The sequence below is a fragment of the Pseudorca crassidens genome, chromosome 2, assembly GCF_039906515.1.
Source record: "Pseudorca crassidens isolate mPseCra1 chromosome 2, mPseCra1.hap1, whole genome shotgun sequence".
Lineage (NCBI taxonomy): Eukaryota > Metazoa > Chordata > Mammalia > Artiodactyla > Delphinidae > Pseudorca > Pseudorca crassidens.
Genome location: NC_090297.1, coordinates 185,111,818 through 185,135,558, shown reverse-complemented (window position 1 = coordinate 185,135,558; position 23,741 = coordinate 185,111,818). Strand labels below are relative to the sequence as shown.

At 48.8% G+C, this 23,741-nt stretch overlaps 1 protein-coding gene across 24 annotated transcripts in view; it reads right to left on the bottom strand.

The window, feature by feature from the left end:
- Positions 1 to 23,741, bottom strand: part of PPP1R12B (protein phosphatase 1 regulatory subunit 12B) — a 208,429-nt gene that overhangs the window by 119,553 nt on the left and 65,135 nt on the right. For 19 of the 24 annotated variants that reach the window (XM_067729937.1, XM_067729929.1, XM_067729932.1 and 16 more), the window contains 8 exons: positions 23,399 to 23,478; positions 22,541 to 22,734; positions 17,909 to 18,021; positions 17,655 to 17,699; positions 15,116 to 15,316; positions 14,058 to 14,140; positions 12,956 to 13,081; positions 7,066 to 7,248 (listed from right to left, as the gene is read on the bottom strand). In XM_067729937.1, the coding sequence (XP_067586038.1) occupies positions 7,066 to 7,248; positions 12,956 to 13,081; positions 14,058 to 14,140; positions 15,116 to 15,316; positions 17,655 to 17,699; positions 17,909 to 18,021; positions 22,541 to 22,734; positions 23,399 to 23,478 (1,025 nt within the window). Of the gene's footprint in view, positions 1 to 5,119; positions 5,320 to 7,065; positions 7,249 to 12,403; positions 12,445 to 12,955; positions 13,086 to 14,057; positions 14,141 to 15,115; positions 15,317 to 17,654; positions 17,700 to 17,908; positions 18,022 to 22,540; positions 22,735 to 23,398; positions 23,479 to 23,741 lie in introns of those variants that run through there. The other 5 variants (XM_067729940.1, XM_067729941.1, XM_067729930.1 and 2 more) reach the window with 5 other exon arrangements.

Sequence of the window (23,741 nt, the reverse complement as noted above, 5' to 3'; positions counted from 1 at the left end):
ACAATCGGAGGACGCTGGTGGTTTCTACCGTCCTCAGGAGCAACCCCAAAATGGGATGCAGTGATCAGAGTGCCATGAAGGCAGAGGCTGCCGTGCTCCAGGCACTGATGGAGACGGACTGGCCCCTGGACCAAAACTTTTTAATCCAAAAGAAGAAATGGTTAGTGAGTTCAATGCGAAGGAAAAAGAGGCCTGAGTTATGGTCTCCACTGTGCCTGACTCAAGGTGTGATATCAGGCAAATCACTCCATGCTCTTAGGGCCTCGGCATTTCCATCTGCAAAACAGGGGCATAACGCCTCTTCCTTTCCATCAGGTAAAAGGAACACACTGGTCACAGGGGAGCTTTTCAGAAAAAAAAAAAAACAAAGAAAAAGAAACAAAATTTTAAAAAGGAACTTTGTAAATCCAAGATTGTGCCCTTCTCAAAAGTAATGAACTTTCAGAGGTCCTGCCCTTAGCTTACGTAACAAAATCACACATTACCTAGAATCCTGCATAAATTATCCTGACTCGCTGGACTCCTGTGTCTACTCTTCAATGACTGTGGCCACCTTCACAGACTTACATCATAATAGAGACTGTTGTCCACAGGATTAATTTTTTTTCAAGCTCATCTGCCCCCCCACCCCCATTACAATGGCGATTCTTCATCACTCTGGAACTTTGGAAAATACAGGAAAAAAATAAAAATAAAATAAAAATTACCCATCATCCCTCAGAAAAGTCTAGCGTTCACCTTTCCGTGTTGATCACTTTTCCGTGTTGATCACGGTTTGGTACCATAATGACCACTGTATCCAGCCCTGCCTCCTGATGCGTCTGTAATCATATGTGTAGTTCACAGGCTGAGTGAAGGGCCCCCCACTCCCGGAGAGCCGCATCCCACCCCCGGACAGTGCTACACGCGCCCACTCCCCCCTCTTCGAACAAACCCGGCTCAGAAAAGTAAAGTCAGGTGCGCCGGTTCCATGGGAAGACCCACACCCCAATGCACGAGCTCTAGTTACCCCGCAAACAGGGATTCTTTCTGAGATGACTTTTCTGCTGGTCAGGGCTTGCTATGGCCAGTTTCAAGACCCATTTGCCTGACGCTAATTGTTTCCAACGGGACCTGTCAACACAGGCTCCAGGCCTCCATTTCCCAGCAAGAGCCAAAATGCTTCCACAAGGAGCTGGTTACAGAGCAAGCTGCGGCTTCACGAGAAGAATTAGTACCCAGCATGCTCTTTCAGAAGGGAAATTTAGCTGTTTTCAAAACATGTGCTTGTTTTCTTTCAGCGTGTGTTTGTCTGAAGGAGAAACTGAATTAAACGGCTTTAATTCTGTAAAGGCTTAAATGACGTTTTATTCGATCAAGCCATTCCCCGGCTGAAAGCACTCCAGTCCACAGCTCTGAGAGCGGAAGTTCAAGTTTCTCAGCACAGCACAGACAGAAACTACACCATGTGGTTCCTGCCCACCTCTCTCTAGCGCCACAATTTCCAAAGTATTCCCAATGGAGTACCAGTCAGGTTTCTGTGAAAAAACAAAACTAATCGATGGACACAGAAATTTGGCAACTGTGCAAATTCTAACCAGCCCCACGCCCTGGAGAGGAGCGATCCCCAGGTTTTGGAGCAACCTGTGTTTACCTGTGTTTAAGCCGTCGTTTCACAAATCCGCTGGGCCACAGAACACTTTTTTTCTGCATCTAAATCTACTTCACACAAGACACCTGCGGAAACGCTGCACTGGCCTTGCCCTCCTCCCAGTGCCAGGCACAGTGAACTTGTCCCCGAATTTCTCAGGTCCCTCTAAAATACCACCCTCCTGTTACGACCAGCCTCTCAAAACTCAAGCCCAGGCACCTCCTCTGCAGCCCCTTCCCTGCCCCTCTACTCCAGACCCGCTCTGTTCCCACATCGGACACTGTGCTGCAGCTTCTGAGCTGCCTTCCACACGGACACGCTCTAGCTTTTCCCTGACCTTGGATCTGTAACGCCCCTGCACCGGGCACACGGCAGCCTCTCCCTAGACGGCTGTTAGACGCCTTACACACGCAGGTTCCCGTAGCAGCTCTCTACCAGATACCTCAGTGCGTCTGCAACATCTTCTGTCTCAACAGCTACTCCTGATGCACTTACCTCACTGCCCCTCTAGATGCTCGCTCTAGCTTTAGTACAGCTGGTCACTTCTAACTATTGTTACTGTGAAATCAAGTTCATATCTTATGGCAAGACAAGAACAATTCAAACATAAGCACATCTGCTCTGCCCTCTGGCCCCACTCTCCCCCTTACTGTGCAGGGCGTATCTGCATTTTACATCGGCCAAACCTCCGTCGGCAGGAACACCTGCTCAGCCACGAAGAGCAGTGTTCTCCCAGCACCAACGAGACAGCGCCTTAGAGATAACCTTCCTTCTTGATGGGGCCACGATGACGCTCAGACGTGGCTTGTGTGACCTGTCAATAAGATGTCATTTCGCGTACAGCCTTGTGTCTCAAGAACTTATGCTACTGTGCCGTGACCTCTAACGGGAGGAACGGTTCTTGGAGCTCGCTGAGATGTTCTTCCGGGTTATAACCCTCAAATCTGGCTCAAATAAAATGCTCCGCTTCTTTCTGAGATCAACTGACTAATCTTTGTCGACATCACCGACTGAAGTCACGGTCTGAGGTTGCTGTCTGCCGCTCGTCTGCATCCTGAGCATCTAGACCCTGCCCGGGAGCTCTCCCTCATGGTGCCTCTCCCTCTCCAGTGTTCACAGTGTTCTGTGAGTTTGTCTCTGGTGGGGACTGCTGTACAGAAATCCGTTGGGCCCCAGGTTGAAGATGTGTTTATCTTCAAGGTATCTTTGAATTTGTTTGTGCCATGATGGCCCCCAAATTTTAAGAGTACAGACCTACTTCCTATGTTAAATTCTTGGCTTGGGATTTCCAAACTATATGGGTAGTAAAAATATCCCACAAAAGATTTTTCTGACAACAAAGACTACTGTATAACACAGGAAACTGTATTCAATATCTTGTAATAACCTATAATGGAGAAGAATCTCAGAAAGAATATATAAACATATTCTTTAAAAAATATAGGGCTTCCCTGGTGGCGCAGTGGTTGGGGGTCCGCCTGCCGATGCAGGGGACACGGGTTCGTGCCCCGGTACGGGAAGATCCCACATGCTGCGGAGCGGCTGGGCCCGTGAGCCGTGGCTGCTGAGCCTGCGCGTCCGGAGCCTGTGCTCCACAACGGGAGAGGCCACAGCAGTGAGAGGCCCGCGTACCGCAAAAAAACAAAAAAAACCAAAATATATATATATATACAGTCTTTTTTTTTTAGGTAAGAAGTGGATTGATTGACTGATTGATTAATTTTGGGGTTGTGTTCGGTTTTTGTTGCTGCGCACGGGCTTTCTCTAGTTGCGGCGAGCGGGGCCTACTCTTCGTTGCGGCGCGCGGGCTTCTCATTGTGGTGGCTTCTCTTGTTGTGGAGCACGGGCTCTAGGCACGTGGGCTTCAGTAGCTTTGGCATGCAGGTTCAGTAGCTGTGGCTCACAGGTTCTAGAGCGCAGGCTCAGTCGTTGTGGCGCATGGGCTCAGCTGCTCCGTGGCATGTGGGATCTTCCCGGACCAGGGCTCAAACCCGTGTCCCCTGCATTGGGAGGCGGATTCTTAACCACCATGCCACCAGGGAGGTCCCTATATATATTCTTAAGAAAAAAACCTGCCTGGACTCTTGACACATCTTTGGACCGTGGGCAAAGAACTGGGCAGCCCTTTGAGAATTCCAGCTCTACTCAGGTTCTTGGTGGTGGATCCAAGCCTAGCCAGGTCCACAGCCACGCGTCCTACATCCACCCACGGCGCTAAACCAGAGCCTCCAGGCTCCAGGCCTCACTCCACCCTGGGCCACTCAGACCATTCTGGCTTCTGGGGTCTCTTCATTTTTGTCAGCTGGGAGTTCTCTTTCATTCTTCTGAACTGAGCCACCCTTTCGTCTGTTTATAATAGGAACAGGGCCCTGTGGGCCTGTCTGCCGTGCTGCTGGAACCACCTCCTAAACAAACGTTGAGCACATTCACTCTTTTCCGTCTCCTCCAACGACTACCTCAGTGCCAGCTACTGGTCTTCTTCACGCTCGCTCCTCTGCAGGGATGTCCTAACTGGTCATCTCACATCCATTCCTGTCCATTCTTCCCCTGTCCACTTCGTATGTACTACTGCAACCAGAGTTTAAAAGGCAGAATTTTTTAAAATGTAAGTCACATCAACTTTTTTTTTTTGTCTCAAATCTTCTACTGACAGATGACCCAGAAATTCTACTCCTAGGTACACACCCAAGAGAAATGAAAACATATGTTCACACAAAAACTTGTACATGAATGTTTATAATAACATTCTTCAAATAGCTGAAAGGTGGAGACAACCCAAATGTCCCCCACCCCACGAATGGCACACAAAATGCAGTATATCCACGTAACGAAACAGTATCCGGCCATGAAAAGAATAAAGTACTGATGCACGCCACAACACAGATGACTCTTGAAAACACGCTGCTGAGGGAAAGGAGCCAGTCACAGAAGACCACATACTGATTCCATTTGGATGAAATCTCCAGGGCACGCAACTTGACAGAAGCAGAAAGTAGAGGAGTGGTTGCTCAGGCCTCGGGGTCAGGGGGAGACGGGGTGGCGACAGCTGAAGGCTACGGGCTTTCTTTTTAAGGTGATGAAAATGCTCTAAAATTGACTGTGGTGATGGCTGCGTTGAACTGGTGAATTACATGCTGTGTGAAGCACGTCTCTGCAAAGCGGTTCAAAAAACTCTTCCGGTGGCTCACCATGGTTCTCGGCACATAAACCCACAACCTCCTCGCTGGGGGTGAGCTGCATCACGGAGCCCTGCCTGCGCCGCGGGCCTCGCCGCAGACGGCTCTGTCCCTCACTCGCTACACTCCAGCCACCATGTCTCCTTCCAGCGTCTCCGAAGGAAGGATCGAGCACCGTCCCCCGCCTTGGTGTCTCTGCGGTGGCTGTCTGCTCTGCCTGGAACGCCCGCCCCTCCCCCTCCCCTGGCTGTTATTTGCCCTGCAGTTCTCACTCGGGCATCACACCCCGAGGGGGACTTTCTCTGACCCCACCCCCCCACCCCGAGAAGGCGAGTCTACAGTAGGCGGATCTTCTGTAAAGCACCACGCACAGCATCTATCACAAGTGTAATCACCCTCGTTCCTCTTCACTAGCGTGTACACTTCGCAGCGGCTCAGACCATACTCATCAGCTCATGGCTGTGCGGTCTGGGCTTGTCACAGTACTTGGCAACAGCAGGTGCTCAGCAAATTCTGGAAGGAATAAACGCTGCTACAGATCAACTGACTGAGTCCAACAGCTCTTTATCTAATACGCTCCCAGCTATTTATCTTGTGCCAGCTATTTATTTTATTATCTAATAATTATTATTTATCTAACGAATATCTATACCTATTTTGTGCCATCCCTAAAGTGCACTCATCTTGGTATACCACATTCATATTACAATTCATTACTATCTTGACCTAATTCTTTTATTCTTACATTTGCTGCTCCTTGAGGAAATACATCCTAGTTCTATAAAACATGTGGCACACGGCTGGTACTCAATAAATATTTGTGGCTCGAGTAAAACTTCTAAAACAAAAACCACAATCTGTAACAGGTTATTGATCACAGGTTATAAAATGCCCAGAAGACAGCAATCGTTTCTCTAGATTTCTCTAAATAATGGTTCATGCAACTAAATATTTAATAATGCAGTTTGATAAAGAACCTGGTTTACGCATCCTTCCAGGGACCATGATCTTAATGATGAATTTAACTCATTTCACTTGTCTCAGCTCAGAAGGAGTTTTTAAAGGGAGTTTTTTCCCCAGCTAATGAAAGATTGCTTTCGCATTTAGTTTCTAGATGAAACTAACAGTATCTAAGTAACGTCTGAGCTATGAAATACATAGACATTAAATATTTAAGATTGATTTATTAAAACTTTCCTGGCTGTAAGCCTATTAAAAGATGACAACTGTTAGCTCTGCAATCTCTTAGCCCAGAAAATGGAATTTCTTCAAGTTGTACATAAAGAAATGAAAAAAGAAAGGAAGGAAAGGAAGAAAAACACTCTTTTTCAACTTAACATCTTCCTTCTGTTTCTTCGCAAGATGCAAGTCTTAGAGCTATCTTTATAATAAACGAATGTCTAAAAAGTTTAACTCGTACCTTGTAGCTGAAACGACACGCTGCCTTGTTACACATATAGACACTCGGAAATATACACCTCCTTCCTTTGGATATTCAAAATAAAATGAAGTCAAAGTGAAATCTAAATTTTGGTAAGATTTGACCTCTTTTTCTAGTCTTAAAAAAGGGATAATTATGGCTTCAGTCTTTATGTAGATCTGAAACTCCCAAATGGAATGCATTCTATTTTTACCACTTCTTCTAGTGGAAGAAAATGGCCTGCTCTCCTTGGTCACACCTTCCATTGTCTCAGAAGGTTCTCTTAGCTCCTGCCTTAGATCTCTCTGAGGTCCGCTCATGGCTGCTCCCACCATCCCTCCAAGGAGCCTGCAGAACAGTTGGCCACCATCCCTCTACAGTATCATCATGTGCCATCCACTTCCTTTTCTGGTATTCGTCTCAGATTCATCAAAACTGCACATCCTAGCTCCGTTTCTCTGAGCCTTTTATCATATCACTGCTCTTCTCTGCTGCCAGCAGTCGTCGTGGACCACCAGAGCCAAACCAAAGACACTTCTCTCTGCTCAGCTGCTCCGTCACAAAAGGGGGAAACAGTGCCTGACAGCCATCTCTCTCGTAAGACAAACAGAAAGAAGAAATGCCCACAGATCCATAACAGAAGAAGTACCTACGTTAAATAATCAGAAAGAATTAAGATCTCCACCAAAAATCTCCCAGAGGCAAAAGAGAAAACCCACGCTGTAACATGAAGACTCGTTTTCACAGAAGTATGTGCGGCTGGGGAAAACACTTCACGCCCACCCCGCTACCTACTACCTCAAAGCAGAACCCCACAAGTGACATCAGTCGTAACACACCTCCTCCTCTCCCTGGCTTCCACAGAGGAGTCCGTTCCAGGAGTGGAGAGCAGAGCGGCAGCTGTAACCCCATTGGCAGTGCTAGGTGGGGGGCGATTCGTGATCACACAGAGCGGGGTGCCGCAAGAGACACCGTCTACTGTTCTCTCCGCTGCGGAGTCAGCCTGGGATTTGTAAGGAGGCCTGAAATCAAAAGGACACAAGCAGAAAGAGAACGGTCAGGCACGCACACAACGCAGTGGTAGAGACAGAGCTTCGAGGTGGGTTTACCCAGAGAATCTTCTCGCTCAGAATTTGTCTGGGGTTGGTCTGCTTTCTTAATTCTGAGCTCTTAAATCTTAGAACAGTGATTACGCTTTCCGTCTGATATCTTCTGCCCAAGCAGTTACGTTTTACGGAAAATATTTTTTACTTGAGATTAGAAAAAAATTGTTTTTTGATTAGCTATGGCACAAGGCAAGATAGTGACACATGCGAGAGAGCTCTGAATGAGTCCTGAGCACCATCTGGTCTCCACACACACACAACAGACACTGAAGTCACTTACGATCACGTCACTGCCCTTCAGTCCCGGGCAGTGAGTGCCTGTGGTGGCCTCACAGCGGACGGCCGTCCTCCTGGATCACCCAGATACACTCGACAGACACTCCGCAACCTCACCTAGCTTAGCAACTGCTCTCTTTCCACGGAACCAAATGCCTGATTGTCCGTATTCGTAACTGCAGACAGGAGAGACTGAAACCAAAACTAACAGGATTCTACACGCAACCTTAACTACAGACTTTCCAACAGCAAGCTGTACAATTACATTCATTTACATGAAAACAAGACCTTTGTTTCTTAACAAAGAGTTGAGATCAACCATTGGCTTTCCACCCAAAAAGCTATCATTTGTGATGTCACAGCTTGTTGCTGGGGTAACAGAGATCCAAAATTGATACTCACAAAGATGGAGAAAGAAATGAAAATAATGAATGCTAAAAATCTGGTTTTTTCACCTACTTAGAATTACCAGAATGCTTATAAGGAGCTATAAGCTCATTTTCAAATAATCACATTATTATAATAAGCTTGAAAGAATTAATCAGATCACAAAAACCTAAATATGGTACCTAGATGCCAGTATAAAATTAGAACAGTTTTGAAGTGGTGTCTAAAAAATACAAGCCACTTCTCCAGAAGCAATTAATAGCTCAGAAAAAAGGTGAAATTTCACATTCATTTTTTTATTTAAAAAATGAAGGCAAATAATTCCTCAGACTTACAAGATGTATGAGCCTATAGGAAGCACTAATAAAATCAGCCAGGAACAAAGCTATAAAATCATTACACTTACCGAAACCTTACATGGAATTCCTTTTAGCTTAATAACATGCTTCGGTCTCTGCAATTTCTTATGCTGGAGAAATGCCAAGGATTTTATTTGTCAAATTACAGAATAGGATTCTTACTATTATTTTGAAGTATATAATTTTACAAGGAGGTTGTTAGGATCCGAACAGAAGAAGCTCCAGAGCAGGGATCGGAGGCTCTGAGTGTAACCTCTCCGATCTCTTCCCTGTAAAATGGGGATAATGCTGCCTTGAACTGCAGGGATCTTGTGATGGTTAAATCAAATGTCTGTGGAACACTCAGTATAGTGCCCACAATAACAGATAAACTCAGTGGAAAGAAAATAGTGAAAAAGCAAAGAGCCCCCAAACGCACAAATCCAGGCTCCAATCCTGCCGTGGTTGTTCCTTCCTGGCCGAGTGACCTCGGGCAGATCATCATATTTTTGGTCTCAGCTTCCTCATCCATAAAATGAGGATAATGTCCCATACACTGGAGGGCTCTTTAGGACCACATGTAACACAGCCAGCTGCCTCACCCATGTTCATGTCCCTTTCCCTCCTTACTAACAGGACCCTATTATTCAAGGCATCAATGTGCCTAGCTAAAAATCCACACTTTTCGAAGTCTCCCTGGTCGCTAGAGGTGGCCAGGGAGGCACGAGCAGAAGATCAGTGCGTCTGGGGAAATTCTCAGTTCAGAGGCATTCCCTCTTCGCATACTTCCCCCTTTCCTCCTCCTCCCTGCCTAGAATACAGCCATGATGGCTAGAACGCTAGCAGCTATTTTGGACCATTCGGCAACCCATGGAAATGGAAGCCACAATCTAAACATTGTGAAGCGGAAAGACAGAAGGAACACAGACCCTTTGGTGGCTCTGGAGCTATGTGCCAGCACTGCCTATTTCTGGACTGTCTTAACTGAGAGAAAAAAAATAAACCTTTAAAATAAACCTAGTCAGTATCATTTGGATACACTGTTATGTGTGAGTAAAGCAAGTCCTGACGTAATTCTGTACGGTACGAGCCCCATGCCTGGCACACGCTGGGGTTCAACAAAGGGTGGCCATTACCATTCTTTCCCAGGCCTCGCTCTGAATTAATCAGTAGCCTCTCTGTGCTTCAGTGTCTCCATCTGTGGGGCTAACGTTAACCATGCCTGTGCAAATGGATTGTTATGGGGCCTAGTAAATGTATAAATAATCATACAGTATTGTTAGAAGCAGTCCATCATAAGCCACCCCACCTGGCCAAACAAATGAGCCCCACTTTTGTCAGGAAAAGAAACCCAGTGGCCAGTCGGGCACCAGTCAGGCACCACCACCAGCCGTGTCCTTGCTGCAACACTGGCCTCGATGACATTTTTCATTTTTTTTGTGTCAGCTGTAGAAACAAGACCCAGGGGAGGAGCCCCTGTGCTGCACCCAAAGGAAAATATCTCTGACCACATTCACAACCACAGCTGAAGTTCTGCCCCAGGTTCACATGACACTCTGCCCCTGCCACCCCTCAGATGAGCTAGAAACCAAGAAGGTGTCAGCCGGCAACAGAGTGGAGACAAACACACATCTCCTCCTTCCCACAGTGGGTGCCGCAAAACACTCACTGCTGGAAATTCTCAGAAGGGGGCTGTAGGAGGCTTCTGGGACAAGAATTAGCGTCCCTTTCGATTTGGGTTGAATGCCATCTTCCAAAAAGAGTAAACAGAAGAGATTCCTCCTGATACTTCCTGGGAAATTAGTATAAATGACATGTGGGCTGTTTGTAACATGCGATTTAGCACAATAGCTGGGGCCCTTACGTTGTAACCCAGCTGGGAGAGCTACCAGGAGGCAAGGCCTAAGCATGCCCTACGGTTACCTGACGAGCAGCTGCTGCCTGGCCGACACAGGTCAGAGCAAAAGCGTCCTCACTGACTCAGGGACACTCTCCAGGAGTCCGGAGTCTCCTGGCTGGAGCCTCCAGATGTGACTCCAGCGGCCCCCAGCAGCCTTACCTGCGTGGTGCACAGATGCAGCAGTGTCTGCACTGAGTGGAGCGGGGAGCAGGCGGCGGGCTGCCACCTGCCGCCCCAGAGCTGGAGGAACCAATGGTAATGAGTGAGGCAGCAGGAGGTGGGTTGTGATTGGCTGAGAGGTAGGGGCTTGAGGGGCCACTACGTCCACCACAGGACGCACTGCAAAACAGCACACGGTCACTTCCTTCAGGACACGCTGCTCGCCCCCCTCCCAGCACCACCTCCCCACCCAGACTACGCGCTTAAAGGAGGTGGATGGAGAGAGGGCACGACAGCTGGGAAGCGGAGGGGCCCAGCCCAGCTCGAGCAGGGCCCCGGCAGCACGCAGGCCTCTGTCCATCACCCCACAGAGGGAAGGCGCGGGGAGGAGGAGAGATGAAGAGCAACAGGAAGGAGGGAGCCGAGCGCACGGGTGGAGTGGGGCTGGGGGAGGGGAAGACGGGCGGCAGAGGCAGCGCGCTGGAAAGAAGAACTCCAACACCCACGACAAAGTCACGCAACCCCAGCTGCTTCCCGGAGACAGAAGCAACACTGCAAAAGCTAAAGTGAGCCCGAGAATCTGCAGAGGGTTTGGAGCAGAGACTCAGGATTAAAGAGTAGAGAAGAGGACAGAGGCCAAAACGCCTTGGGAGGATTTCAAGGTTTAGGTCTAGCAAGTAATACTGTACAGGCAACAGAGGACAGCTTTCCCCTGTCTCAGCTGAAGAAAGGTAGGAACCATCTCAACTGCGGCAAAAAATTATTTGGATTAGAATTTTTTAAAAAACTTCTTGACTATAATAGTAATGAAACACTTGAGGCGGGGGTGACCCAAAAAAGCCAGGAAGACTTCTTCGACAAAAGATGCATTTTACTGGGCTGTTATAAAAGGAATTTCTGCCTGAAAAATAAGGAGACTGAAAATGGAAAGTTTCTGAGGTTTGGCATAGTCCAAGAAGGACAAATGTCTATCCACACTTTCTGTTTGAAACAGTGATTGTATATGATTCTTTCCTTGTGAAAGATCATAAAATAAGATTTGTAAAATAAAAAAATGCTTTAGGATTACAGAAGAAAAGCTTTGGAAGTCCAAGGTATAGAGCAAGCTGTAGATATTTTCTCAAACATGCTCACATAATTAAGCACGCTTCCCACCCTAAAGAGAAGTGTCCCCTCTCCTCTGTTCACCATGATTTTGCCAAAAGACATCTATGAAACCAAACACTACTCACTCCATCCATCTGCTGATGACTTGGATCCAGAAAGCCACCAACCCTACCACAAAATAACACCAGGCCTGAACATTAAAGATGAAGATGAAGATGCCACCTTCATCTTTCCTAAGTTCTAGAACATTCTTTTCTTAGAGAAGTTTTCTTGGTCCTGGTTTCAGCTTGGATCCAGCTACAAGGAGTAATAAGTTATCTATTCAGACTAAGGCCTCACCCTCGAAGACAAACAGGCAACAGCCTCATTAAAGCCCAAAACACTGAGGCTGTAGGACGAAGCTTCAGTGGCATCAATGAATTGTACTTGCTCCCTTTCAAAGTTGAGCCCTCTCTTACAGGACATATCTGCAGAACTGAAGGGCGTTAAAAGGTGACAGTGGCTGTTTGATTTATGGCACAGTCTCCACATTCCGACATTAACTGGTTGACGAGATTATTCCTATCAAGTGAAAATAGGTTTTGATCCCAAACACACAGTCTGTGGCCAAAGTCTGTGCCTAGGGTAGCCAAGAATCACCTAAAAACCTACTGATGAAAGCTGTGGCATGATGAGGCAGTTGGAGGGGTTTGGTTGAGAGAGTACAAGTGAAGAAAGAATTCAGAGGAAGCAATGAGAATCAGATTCCTCCGCATCAGCAGCGAAGTTCAAATGGAAATATTAATTGTGTCTTATAGCTTAATGGCTCTGGCAAAGGTGCCTTGCTTGCTGGCTGGTACATGGCAAAGAAGATAACTGCAGAAAGGGGTATACAGATGAGAAAAGGGGAAGGAAACCCAGGTACCTTCTCTGCACCAGACTTGCGAGTTTCATATCTTGATGGATCTGAGGGCCATTAAAGTCATAAAAAAAAAAAAACAACTCAAGTCCCTAAATTAACAGGCTTCAATATGAAATTTTTTTTAATGCAATTAACATCTGTCCCCATCCTGCCCCCGCTACACCCTACAGGCCCCTCCCTGCCTCCCCCCAAAGCGTGACTTGAGCTGAGGAAGGAGAGCTGGCTACCGGGCAAGGGCGACTTAAATTCAGTCCTGCTCAGAGTCTACCCGAGGTCATATCTGGCTGAAGATTTTACAGGACTGAAAGGACGGAGTATATATTCAGATCTGTCTGTGGGGAGAACTTGGAATTAGCTTACTCTGATTCAGTTAGGGAAAGAAATTAACTTTCATTTAAAATTACTTAAGATGTCACTCCCAAGAAATCTAAGAGCAATTCAGTTCTTGATTCGTTTCTGTGGTGCTAACTGGGTATAAAAAAGGCATGCAATTTACTGCCCATCTGCCCACGGTCAGAGTGCAGGAAACCACCTCCCAGCCTTGGAGCCTGGTACCTTTTCAGGTAGGTTGTCACGTAGGTGGAAGGGGCGGCTGTCTGCAGAGATTCACTCCCCTCCGCTCCGTCCCTCCGCAGCTGGCGGGCGGGGGGGCCACTCCGCACCAGGTGAGCAGCCGACTCTCTGTGGATGCAGGACGGACACAAAACAAAACACTGGCCCCGCCCTCTGTCCAGGGCATGGCATAAACTGGGAGGGGGGCCGGGCAGGCGGAGCGCATGTGGCTGCAGAGACAGCAACGGGGCCCTTTTCAAGAGATAGGTGTTCATACACCTGTCTCCCCGCACAGATGGGGGACTGGTTAAGGCTTCGTGTCTGCCTCCTTTTAGGAACTTCAAAGCCAACCCATCTCAGTAGGTACCAACTGCTTGTGGTGCGGATCTGGAGCCCTTTCGTGAGGAGGGGCCACTTCGTTCCTCAGTTAGAAAGCCTGGCAGGTCAGCCCGGTGTGGGCCGCTCAAAGCAAGCAGAGGCGGGACGGGGGAGGCAGAGAGGACGTGCGCGCAAGTGAAGGAGCCTCCTCAGCTTCCTACACGGGCGACGCCCAGGAGCGGCCCTGGCACCTCTTCCTAGCCACAGCTGGTAACCCGGGGAGGTCCCCCAGGGCAGTTCTTCCGAAGCTTTAACGCGCCTTTCAACCACCGAGGGGACTTTGTGCAAGCGCCCATCTACTTCAGCAGGTCTGGGCGGGACTGAGACTCTGCACTGCTAACGGCTTCCAGTGACCCCGGTGCTGCTGGCTGGAGGACCGCACCTTGAGAAGCAAGGCTCTAGCCCAGGCTCTGCTCTGAGATGCAGCGATACCTCAACATTCCCATATTCATTTTAACTGATGAGGAAGACTTTACTTACAAATTAGAAGTTGATCAATTCAATTAAATAACCACATTTTTAGTGTTCCCCAGGGGACAGGCCCTGTCCTGGCACGAGGAGCGCCTGAGCCTCCGGTGGACACAGACCCCACGTGCACAGAGCCAGCTGTGGACTAAAGCGAACCCACACGGGAGGGTCGAGCTGACGGCCCAGCACCGGCAAGGCGCGGGCGGAGGGCTAGGGCTCCGGGATGGGAGGGCGGCCGTGGGGCCCCGGTGCGGAGTACCTGTTCTCCTTCTCCTCCAGGTCGCTGGCGGCGCTCAGCCTCCGCGGCCCCAGTGCGCTGAAAGAGCTTCTGCTTTCTCGCTCCTGTAAAATCAAAACAAGGAACGCACAGGGAAGGCAGAGTTCTGACACAGAGGAAAACATTTTGGGTAAAAAAGCAGAACTTAATATACCCATATAATCTTACTTCCAGATTCAATACCAATTCCAGTTTGAGTGGTATTAAAAAAGGTTAGCATTCAAAGGCTCATTCCCAACTCTCCTCCATTAAAAACCAACATGTAGGGAAATAGTTCTCATGGGAAAAGCCAGGGCCATCAAACAGGAAAGAGCAGCACCTATCACACCAAGCAGCAGCCCTACAGAGACAGGGAGCTTCTGAAGAGCCACAGACAGCAACTGCACTCTCGAGTTCTTCTCCTCAAAATGCAGCCTCGGGTACAAATGGGCCCCAGAGCTAATGCAGCCCACACACCTCGGGCCCGAGTGTCTCCGGAAACCCAGGACCGAGCGAGGGGTCTGTGGTTGAAGGAGACCCAGCCCCAGAGAGGTGCACCGAGCGAGCCCTGTGAACTCTGGAACCAGAGTGAAGACACAGAAACGTGCTCCTTCTGGATGAACAGCAGATGAGAAGTAGCCGGATCATACATCAATTAATGAACAAATGAGACACTAAGATTTGTTTCTCTAAGTGCTACTCTGCCTGAGCCTCATTAGGATTGAAAGCCCAACCAAGGAACTCTGCTTCTAAACATAAAGAGAATAAATACTGTTACTGGTTCAGAGGAACCTTTTAGGCCGTATCCAAATCTTCATGCTTCTGACCCACTTTTTTGCCCCAGGTAAGGAGGGTAAGGAAGAATGAACAGAGGGTATATGCCAAAAGGAAAAGGGGTCTCTTTCTTTCTTGGCCAAGCAAGTAATAGCAAGCAAAGAGCTACATGATTAATCAACATGCCTGTCTCCTTTTAAAGACTCTGTACTTCCAGCATCAAATTAGGGACTAGAAAATGTTTTCCTTTGTTCCCGAGGTTGCACTGTCACAGAGGGAAACTGCACCTTTTCTCTGGTGTCCAGCACAGTGGAGATGCGGGGGCTGGAGGCCGAGCGGTGGATGGACGCGCCCCGGTCCCGCAGGGCCTCCCTGGACCTGGCCGCCTCGCCCAGCACGTTCTGGCTGCCGGTCTTCCTGAGGCCCAGCCTCCACGAAGACGGAGACTCATCTCTGGGCTCTTCCGGCTTGTTGAAAAGGCCGGAGAACTACGAGGGACGAAGCAAAGGAAAGGAAGGTCCTTTTGGGTCTTTCCGTCCCCAGCTGAGCTCCGTGGGGCGATGTGGGGCGGAGCAGGGAGAAGCATGCGGCAGGCCAGGCCCGCGCAGGGCTCCCTTTCTCCTGGGCCAGAGACAGCCTAAGAAGCTCCCACCTGGCAGAGCTGCTCGAGGAGTACGACAGCAGGCTGAGTGCTGACCCAGGCCTGGTGACACGCCCCCTCCTGTCCGCTGTGTGCCTGGGGACAGGACACCTCACCTCTCCAGGCCTCAACGTGCCCATCTTCAACCCTGGCAAAGAGCTTACCCCTCTTACAACATGTGGACACTGGGAAACACAGGGCGGGCCAAGGTGTCACTATGTTTCAAGGTCCTGTGATGAGACTGCGGCAAGCTGATGGAAGGTAACACGCACACAGATGCTAAAGGCCACTCCACTCAAATTCTAACTGCTTATTTCAAGACAATGGTTTATTTGACCGAGGGCAGCAGTTCTAAGCATTTCAGATTTCAGCGAGCAGCAAAATTAAAAAAGAAAAAAAAAATGGTACAAGTCACAGAGTTGCCAGTTTTTAAATTTTGCCAGAACAGCTTTCAGAAATGGATTACCATTTCCGGTACCATCATTTCATTAAAAAAAAGAGAGAGAGAGAAGTAATTTTAACATTAGAAAAGAAGGCTTCATGGAAAGCTTCCATTGTCCTTAACCATCTCATCCTGCTATAAACCACAGAAAACATCACAGACTAGTGTCAGCCTGAAGACCAGGCTGGGGCACATCTGGTCTACAGACCAGCAGCCGTGGGCCTCTTCCTGGGCCGTGGGGGGCTCTGCTAGATGCGCCGGTCTTTCTGCAGAACCAGGCCACCTCTACCGCCTGGCATAGTGAAAACGCAACAGAAATGTAAAACCATGCTTAGCTTTTTCTTTTACCCGACCGTCTGAATGGACAGATTTACGTACTCCTTCCAGCGTCAGAGAATCGATCCCGTCAGCTCTTTCTAAGCCACCTGGTTCTGAGGGGAGAAATGTTTCCCAGCATTCTTTTAGCAAAGTAGAATAAGTATGGGTGTGCGTTTGTATCTTTTTTAATTTAGGACTTTTCCTCTTAAAAAAGCAGGCGATTTAGTCACGCGCAGAAGCAGGGGGAGTGCGCAGGACTGAGAGACTGGACGCTCCCGGGAGCCAGCGCGCAGCTGAGCCTCTGCTGCCTTGTCTCCACAAGGACACCAGAATGCCACCTGCACGTTCACGAGGCTCTGGGAAGATCAGTAAGTTAGCATCTGCAGAAGTACAGAGCTGTCCAAGAGCTGCACTCCAAAGAGCTCGGGCCCGTTCTCCTCAACATCAATCCCACACGCTGCGGAGCCGCGGCATCACCGGCGAGGAGCCGGCAGCTTCTGAGCGGCCTGAGGAGGCTGCCGGAGGCACTCACGTATTTCAACAAGTGCTTTCAACCTCTGCTCTCCATTCATCATCGACTATAAGGACTTAACTCAGGAAAGTAAAATGGAACACGAGAAGTAAAAAGAGAAGAGCAGTCATCAGAACAATCGAGGCTGGATGCTGGCTATCTTCCCAGCCCAACTGAGCTTCACATACGCTCACCTCAACTGCAGATACGAAGAAAACAGGCAACTGACAACACTTCCTTGGTCCCAGGTTACTAGGGCCTGTGTCATCTAAACACACTGTAGCCAAATTTGTTTGGTGATGGCTTTATACTTTTTTAAAATATACTGTGGGCAAAGTCATGGACACAAACATCGTGTCCACTCCTCCAAATCCACGTACTGAAGCCCTAACCCCCAGTGTGATTATACTTGGAGACCAGGTGGTTGTCTGAGAGCCAGGAAGAGCGCCCTCACCATGAACTGAACCTGCCAGCACCTTGATCTTGGAGTTCCAGCCTCCAGACCGTGAGACATAAGTTTCTATTTAAAGCCACCCTGTTTGTGTATTTTGTTATGGCAGCTGAGCTGACTAAGGCAGGAATATAAAGATGTGGTACATATATACAACAGAGTATTACTCAGCCATAAAAAAGAGTGAAATCATGCCATTTGCAGCAACATGGATGGACCTAGAGATTATCATACCAAGTGAAGTGAGTCAGACAGAGAAAGACAAATACCACATGATATCACTCATATGTGGAATCTAAAAAAAAGGATACAAATGAGCTTATTTATGAAACAGAAATAGACTCACAGACATAGAAAACAAACTTATGGTTACCAAAGGGGAAAGGAGGGGGGGATAAATTAGGAGTTTGGGATTAACAGATACACACCACTATATACAAAATAGATAAACAACATGGACCTACTGTACCGTACAGCATAGGGAACTCTACTAAGTACTTTGTAATAACCTATAAAGGAAAAAAAATGTGAAAAAAAAAAGATATATATGTATGTATAACCAAATCACTTTGCTGTATACCTGAAACTAACCCAACATCGTAAATCAACTATACTCAATTTAAAGAAAAAAAAAAAGCATGAATGTACCTTTAGGGCCTTTCTAACTGTACGTTACCGCAATAGTGGGAACTATCCAAACGAATTCCAAACTACTCACTCTCCTGGCTGAAGAGGTGGAGGAGATGATCTGCGCTGGTGCTGGTGTCTGCTCGGCGGCACTACTCTTGCTTTCGGAGTTGGAACGGTTGACGATGGCTCCCGGCTTTTTATCTGTTATTTAAGACAAGAGAAGCAACAAGTACAAGTATGAAAACCTTATCCGTGTGTATGTGTACTTTTCAGCTAACAGAAAGGGTTTACCCATTATCAAAACAGATCATTAGGGCCATGTAATGCTGGGATTCAAACTACTATGAAACCTCTGGCAACCACTGTCTCTTATAAGAAAACAGACTCAAGTGGAATTCCTGTCTTGACAGGTGCCAATTCTAATCCCCACATGTATAGCTGACACTATATGTCACATATAAAATTCATCAGTAAGTACATAGTAAGAATCTACTCTGTTTGGAGGGTTGGGCAGGAAAAGCCCGAGAAGGTATAAGATAGACCTTGCTTTCTAGGCAGTTACAAAAAGAAGAGACGTAAGACGTAAAATAATCATGGTAACAACACAAGGTCAAAGACGTCCGGTGCTGAACTGGTTGATTTAAATCAGCAAGTGCTCCGGGGGTTCAGAGAAGAGGCAGATCGTCTGAGGGAGGGAACGTAGGGAAGATGCCGTGGGGGAAGCCGGAGGGCACAGAGCAGCAGGAGGAAGGGCCGGGAAGTCACAACACCCACGTCCGCTGGTCAGGAAAGAGGCAGCCACCAAGTGACAAGGGCTCTTGGGGTCACAACAGGAAATAAAGCCAGAGGGTCATGTAGGACACTGTGGTGACATAAGCGGGAGGGGTCCCTCACGGGGCGCTGATAGAAGTCCCGTCTGCCTGCGTCCAGCGGCTGCTGGGCCTCTGGTCCCTGGACTCCAGAAACACAGCCCCAGGGTATCCCACTCATGAACTACGGGACAGTTTTAAGCCACATCCTAGATGTGGGACACTGGGCAAGTTACTTAGCATATTTGAACTTCGATTTTCTCACTGATAAATCAGGGACTCAAATTCTTGTCTTGTGAGTTGCTGTACAGATTAGAGATAAAATGTTTTTAAGTTGCATAACTCAATATTAAGTCCCTAGAAAACAGTTTATTATTATGAACGTCACTGTCTTTGTGGCTACTGTGAATACTCAAGGCAGTCTTTGAATACAGTCGGAACGTCTCTACCCCCAGGAAATGGACCTCACTGCCAAACCTCACTGACACTGTCATAGGCTGACTCCTGGTGAGTCCACACCCTTTGTAGTACCCCTCATACTGACTCCGGGCTTGGCCCTGTGACTTCCTGTGGCCCCTGGGACATCAGCAAACGGGACACAGCAGAGGCCTGGAGAGTGCGTGTGCGCGGAGCTCGCCCCCTCTGATGATGGCTGGAATTCAGCTGCCGTGTGAAGCAGGGGCTGGCCTGCCTGATGACAAGAGACACACGGCCCATTTGCCCCAGACGTCCCGGCAAGCCACCAGGAAGGGAGAAGGCCACCCCTCAGCCACGCACCAACTCGCCACACTCGTGAGTGTGCCGGCACCGCGACACGGACAACAGAGAAGCCGCCCCGGCAGGGCCCTTCCCAAACTACCAACCTGTGACACTGGGTGCGTACAAAGAGTTGTGCTACCTGCCACTAAGTTTTGGGATGGCTTGTTATGCAGCAGTAGATAAGTAACACGTCAAATAAGTAAAAGAAAGGGAAAAACAAATCCAAGTCAAACTGCTTACATTTACCTCAAAATATAATTAACATTCCTTACAACTACGTTTGTACGTAACACACATGGAAACTGTCATTTTATGAGGCTGTACCTGTGGAGGTTTAAAAAGAGGAGACATGCACTCAACAAGGGCCTGCTCAGTGTGTGCACGCGCGCCAGGCGGCACCTGGAGGTTCAGGCACCACCCGCTCCCCACGCCCCCGCCAGGCTGTGCCGAGCACCTGCCCTGCACAAGGCCCGGCGCTGGGCACCAGGAAGGACGCGAAGGTCAGCAGGACACACGCTGTGTCCCAGCGCCCCGCAGCTCGCTGGTGGGGAGAGCAGAGCAGACGAAGAGGAGAACCGAGGTAACACGAACGCTAAGTAGTCCAAGCAACACAAAGGCTCCAACCACAGCTACAGGAGTCAGAAGAGGGGAGGAAACCTCGTAGCTGTGACGACAGGGCTTCGCAAAGGACGCTGCTTTGAGCCAGGCTCTGAGTCAGGAGTAAAATGTCCACAGACAGAAGTGCGCAGGGAAGCCCACAGCCGCCGCCAGCTTCTGAGACTGACCCGCTGGAGCCTCGGTCTCCTCCTCGCTCCTGCCCGGCCTTCTGACGACCCCTCCCCTGGGGAGATCCTGCCCTTGCCCCCAGCGTGAGCTTTCTGCCCCTGCTACTCCGAGGAGCCCAGATCAAAGTCGGGGGCTCGGGCACTCCACCCACAGCTGTGAGCCCCAAGTCACCTCACCTGCGTTGTCACTTTCCCATTCTAAAAAGTGGAGGCAATAATACATCACCTCAGAGTGTGGGTGTAAGGATTAAATAAAAATGTGTTAAGTGTGTCGCAAATTCAAAAGCTGTATATAGGGACTACCCTGGTGGCACAGTGGATAAGACTCTGCACTCCCAATGCAGGGGGTCCAGGTTCAATCCCCGGTCAGGGAACTAGATCCCGCATGCTGCAACTAAGAGTTCACGTGCCACAGCCCGTGTGCTGCACCTAAGGAGCCCGCCCACCACAACTAAGACATGGCGCAACCAAATAAATAAATAAATAAGCACTGCATAAATGTGAAGCATTGCTATGTTCTGTGAGAACCGTCCCATGTGTAGATGTATTTCTGATGTATTCGCGGGAGGAGGTGAGCTCTGTGTCTTTCTATTCCGCCTCCTTGATCTCCACCCTAAAGTGTCACAATAAACCCCCAAACTCAATGCAGTGTTTTGGACTAGTGAACATCATTGGCTGCGTTTCTCTCTCTCACGTGACATGGGCTTTACTCATGTACACGCCTTCCTATCCCCCTACATCCCCGAGATACATTCAACAAAACGTTCAGTGGATGCGGCTGCCTGTCACGTGCCAGGTGCAGTGCTGAGACCTGGGAGTGACACGCTTGGAATTCCCAGCCCAAGGGCGCTGCAACCGAGAGGAATGAGCAGTGCTGGGGGCCACACGGCGGGGGGGGGGGGGGGGGGGGGGGAAGAGCACAGGGAGGGGTCCCTCCTCTACAGGTTCCTGCACGGGAAAAACCTAGAGAAGGACTCTGCAATCTGGCAGACCCTACAGCTTCTGACGGAAATCATGCAATAAACATCTGATGGCCAGGAACAAGTTCTACAGCACGAATAACTGTTCAGGGGTAGAACACTCAGGCTTGTCTGGGAACTCCAGCGATCCAGCTTGGATAGCAAACATCCGCACTTACAGACAACACTGGAAAGGTCAGCTGGAGCTAGACTATGAGAGGTCTTGAAGGCCGGGCCACAGGGCTTGGGACTTACTCTGCAGGCAGAGTCAGGAAGGTGGTCATGGAAAGTTTCTGAACAGGAGTGCAGCATCATCAAGGGGTGTGGGGTGCTTCACCCCAATAGCAACGTGGAGCTGGGCTGCAGGGAACAAGAGATCTGAGGCCTGGGGACGCATCGTGGGTAATTTCAGTAGCCCAGGCAGTGCCCTCCCACTCCGCCAACACCTTGGTAGCTAACATAGTGATCCGGCACAGAACAAGTCTAGATGCTCATTCCAGACAATACTGGAAGCCTAAAACATGTAAGCACTCAGTACACAATACCAATATTACAAAGATGAACACACACAGATTTTGACAGACACTACACTGGCATTTCCAGAGCCAGCTGTGCCTGCTTAGGAACAGCAATGCAAGACTTAGTGAACAAAAGGTCGTCTCCTCCACTACAAACCTAGCTGGGCCCGTCTGTTCTACACAAGCAAAGGGTCTCTAACTTCCTCTGAGAGACGGAGACACGGACAAAGGCAGTGCTCTCCTGCAACTGAGAGAAACCACGTCAGTGAAGGCAGACCCACTTTACAAGAGCTGGGGCCCAGCAACCGAAAGAGCTGAGCATCTTCGTGATGGGCAGCCGGCGAGGGCAGAGTCAGAGGGAAACACAGACTTTACTGTTGACATAAACTGAATGTGGACTCTTCCCTCTAACTTGGTCCTCTCACTGAAGACACTGCATCTTCCCGTGGACACCAGTCTGAAGAAATAACATGCCGGTGACTGCAGGACATGGGCGGGTGAAATCTGAGTTTATCACGAGCTCCCAGTTACCCACGAGGACTACTCTGCGGCAGGGGAACCTCTACTCAGCAAAGCCCCGTGTGTCTCTTTCCTAAGTGTTGGCCTTACTGTGTATCAAAACCTCAGGCTAATGTACAGCCTGGCACTCTGACCATGCCCAGCACCCAACTCTCACCGCTGGGGTTCCTGTCTCGCCATATAACAAATGTAAGGAGCGCCATATGATGTATATCATCAATAAGAGTCATAAGGGTAAATACGATTTTGTTCCTTCTTCAATCCCCAAATCAGGAATTGAAGGAGTGCCACATAATGGGAAGGAAAAAGAAAAAGACTTGGAGGTTCTGTTTAGGGAATCGGTTCCACCTGAGGGCCCTGGCATCACCTGCCTTGTGACAAGCAGTGACCCCCCGTGCTCTGCAGACAGAGGGTCTCGGCATCACCCGCCTCCTTCTCGGTTTCTGACTCAGAAGCCTCATCTTCACCTTCGTCCTCGTCTGAGCTGGAGCTGCTGGATTCTTTGTTTTCATCCTCCATTTCTTGGGGCTTTGGTGTCTCCTCCTCATAGAGCATCTTCTCTTTGCTAAATTAAAGACGACAATTTGAGCGCAATTGAGAAAGGACACACCGTTTCCTACGCTCCCTGGGGATCCGGTATGAGAAGGACAAGCCCATGAAGCTCTGTGCGGAAGCAGTAACAGAGATGTATTCAAACCCTCCTTTACGTCCGTATTCTTCTGAATCCTGGGTTTTCTGCTGACTACGGGTTGGCACTGGATTTGAGAGTGTGATAGAAGATCCATCAAGTTTAACACACAGGAACAGGAGGGCTATGCATCTTCATGATGAGTGAGCAGGTAAATACTTTTTAATCATTTAACAAATGTTTACTGAGTGCTTCTCACACGCCAGGACCATGCCAGGCGACAGTATGGTGTAAACAGAACAGACACGGCCCCTGAGCTCAGACCTTCTAGGTAGGGAAGGAGTTGGGACTAAGAACCCTTCAGCCGGGAAAAAAGCAATGCACACAGTCTCCGTTAATTCACAAATTTAAAACACGCCCACCCACTCTCAGTGTCCCCCCCCCCAAGTCAATGCCACTCACCTCCTTGCCCCTCAAACATTCCCACGTGTTTAAAGATCATTTGGCTACAAACACGGGGTCTCTTCACTGGATAAATTCTCAAGCTAAACGTGTCACACTCAGCAGGGCTCATCACATTTCTCAAACCCAAATATCTTACTTCTTAAAGAGTCTACCGTGCAACTTGCTGTTCAGGTCCGACTCAATGAGCTTATTCCGTGTCTCTTTTTCACTTCGAAGCTGGAAATTGAGAAAACAGAACAAAGGGAAGATGTTGACTATTGGTAAAAAATCAGCAGCCACGAGAAAAACTAAAATGGCCCCTGTTACCGGACCAACACCAAAGCGGGGGAGAGGACTGGGGAGAAGGGAGACACATCAGCTGTGTGCTGCGTCTCCTTGGAAGATAATGACAGAGGAAGATTCTCATTCAATAAGAGGAAATCCACAGCGTTAGAGCTTCAATGAAAACTGCCCCATCAAATATCCAAACCCAATCGTCC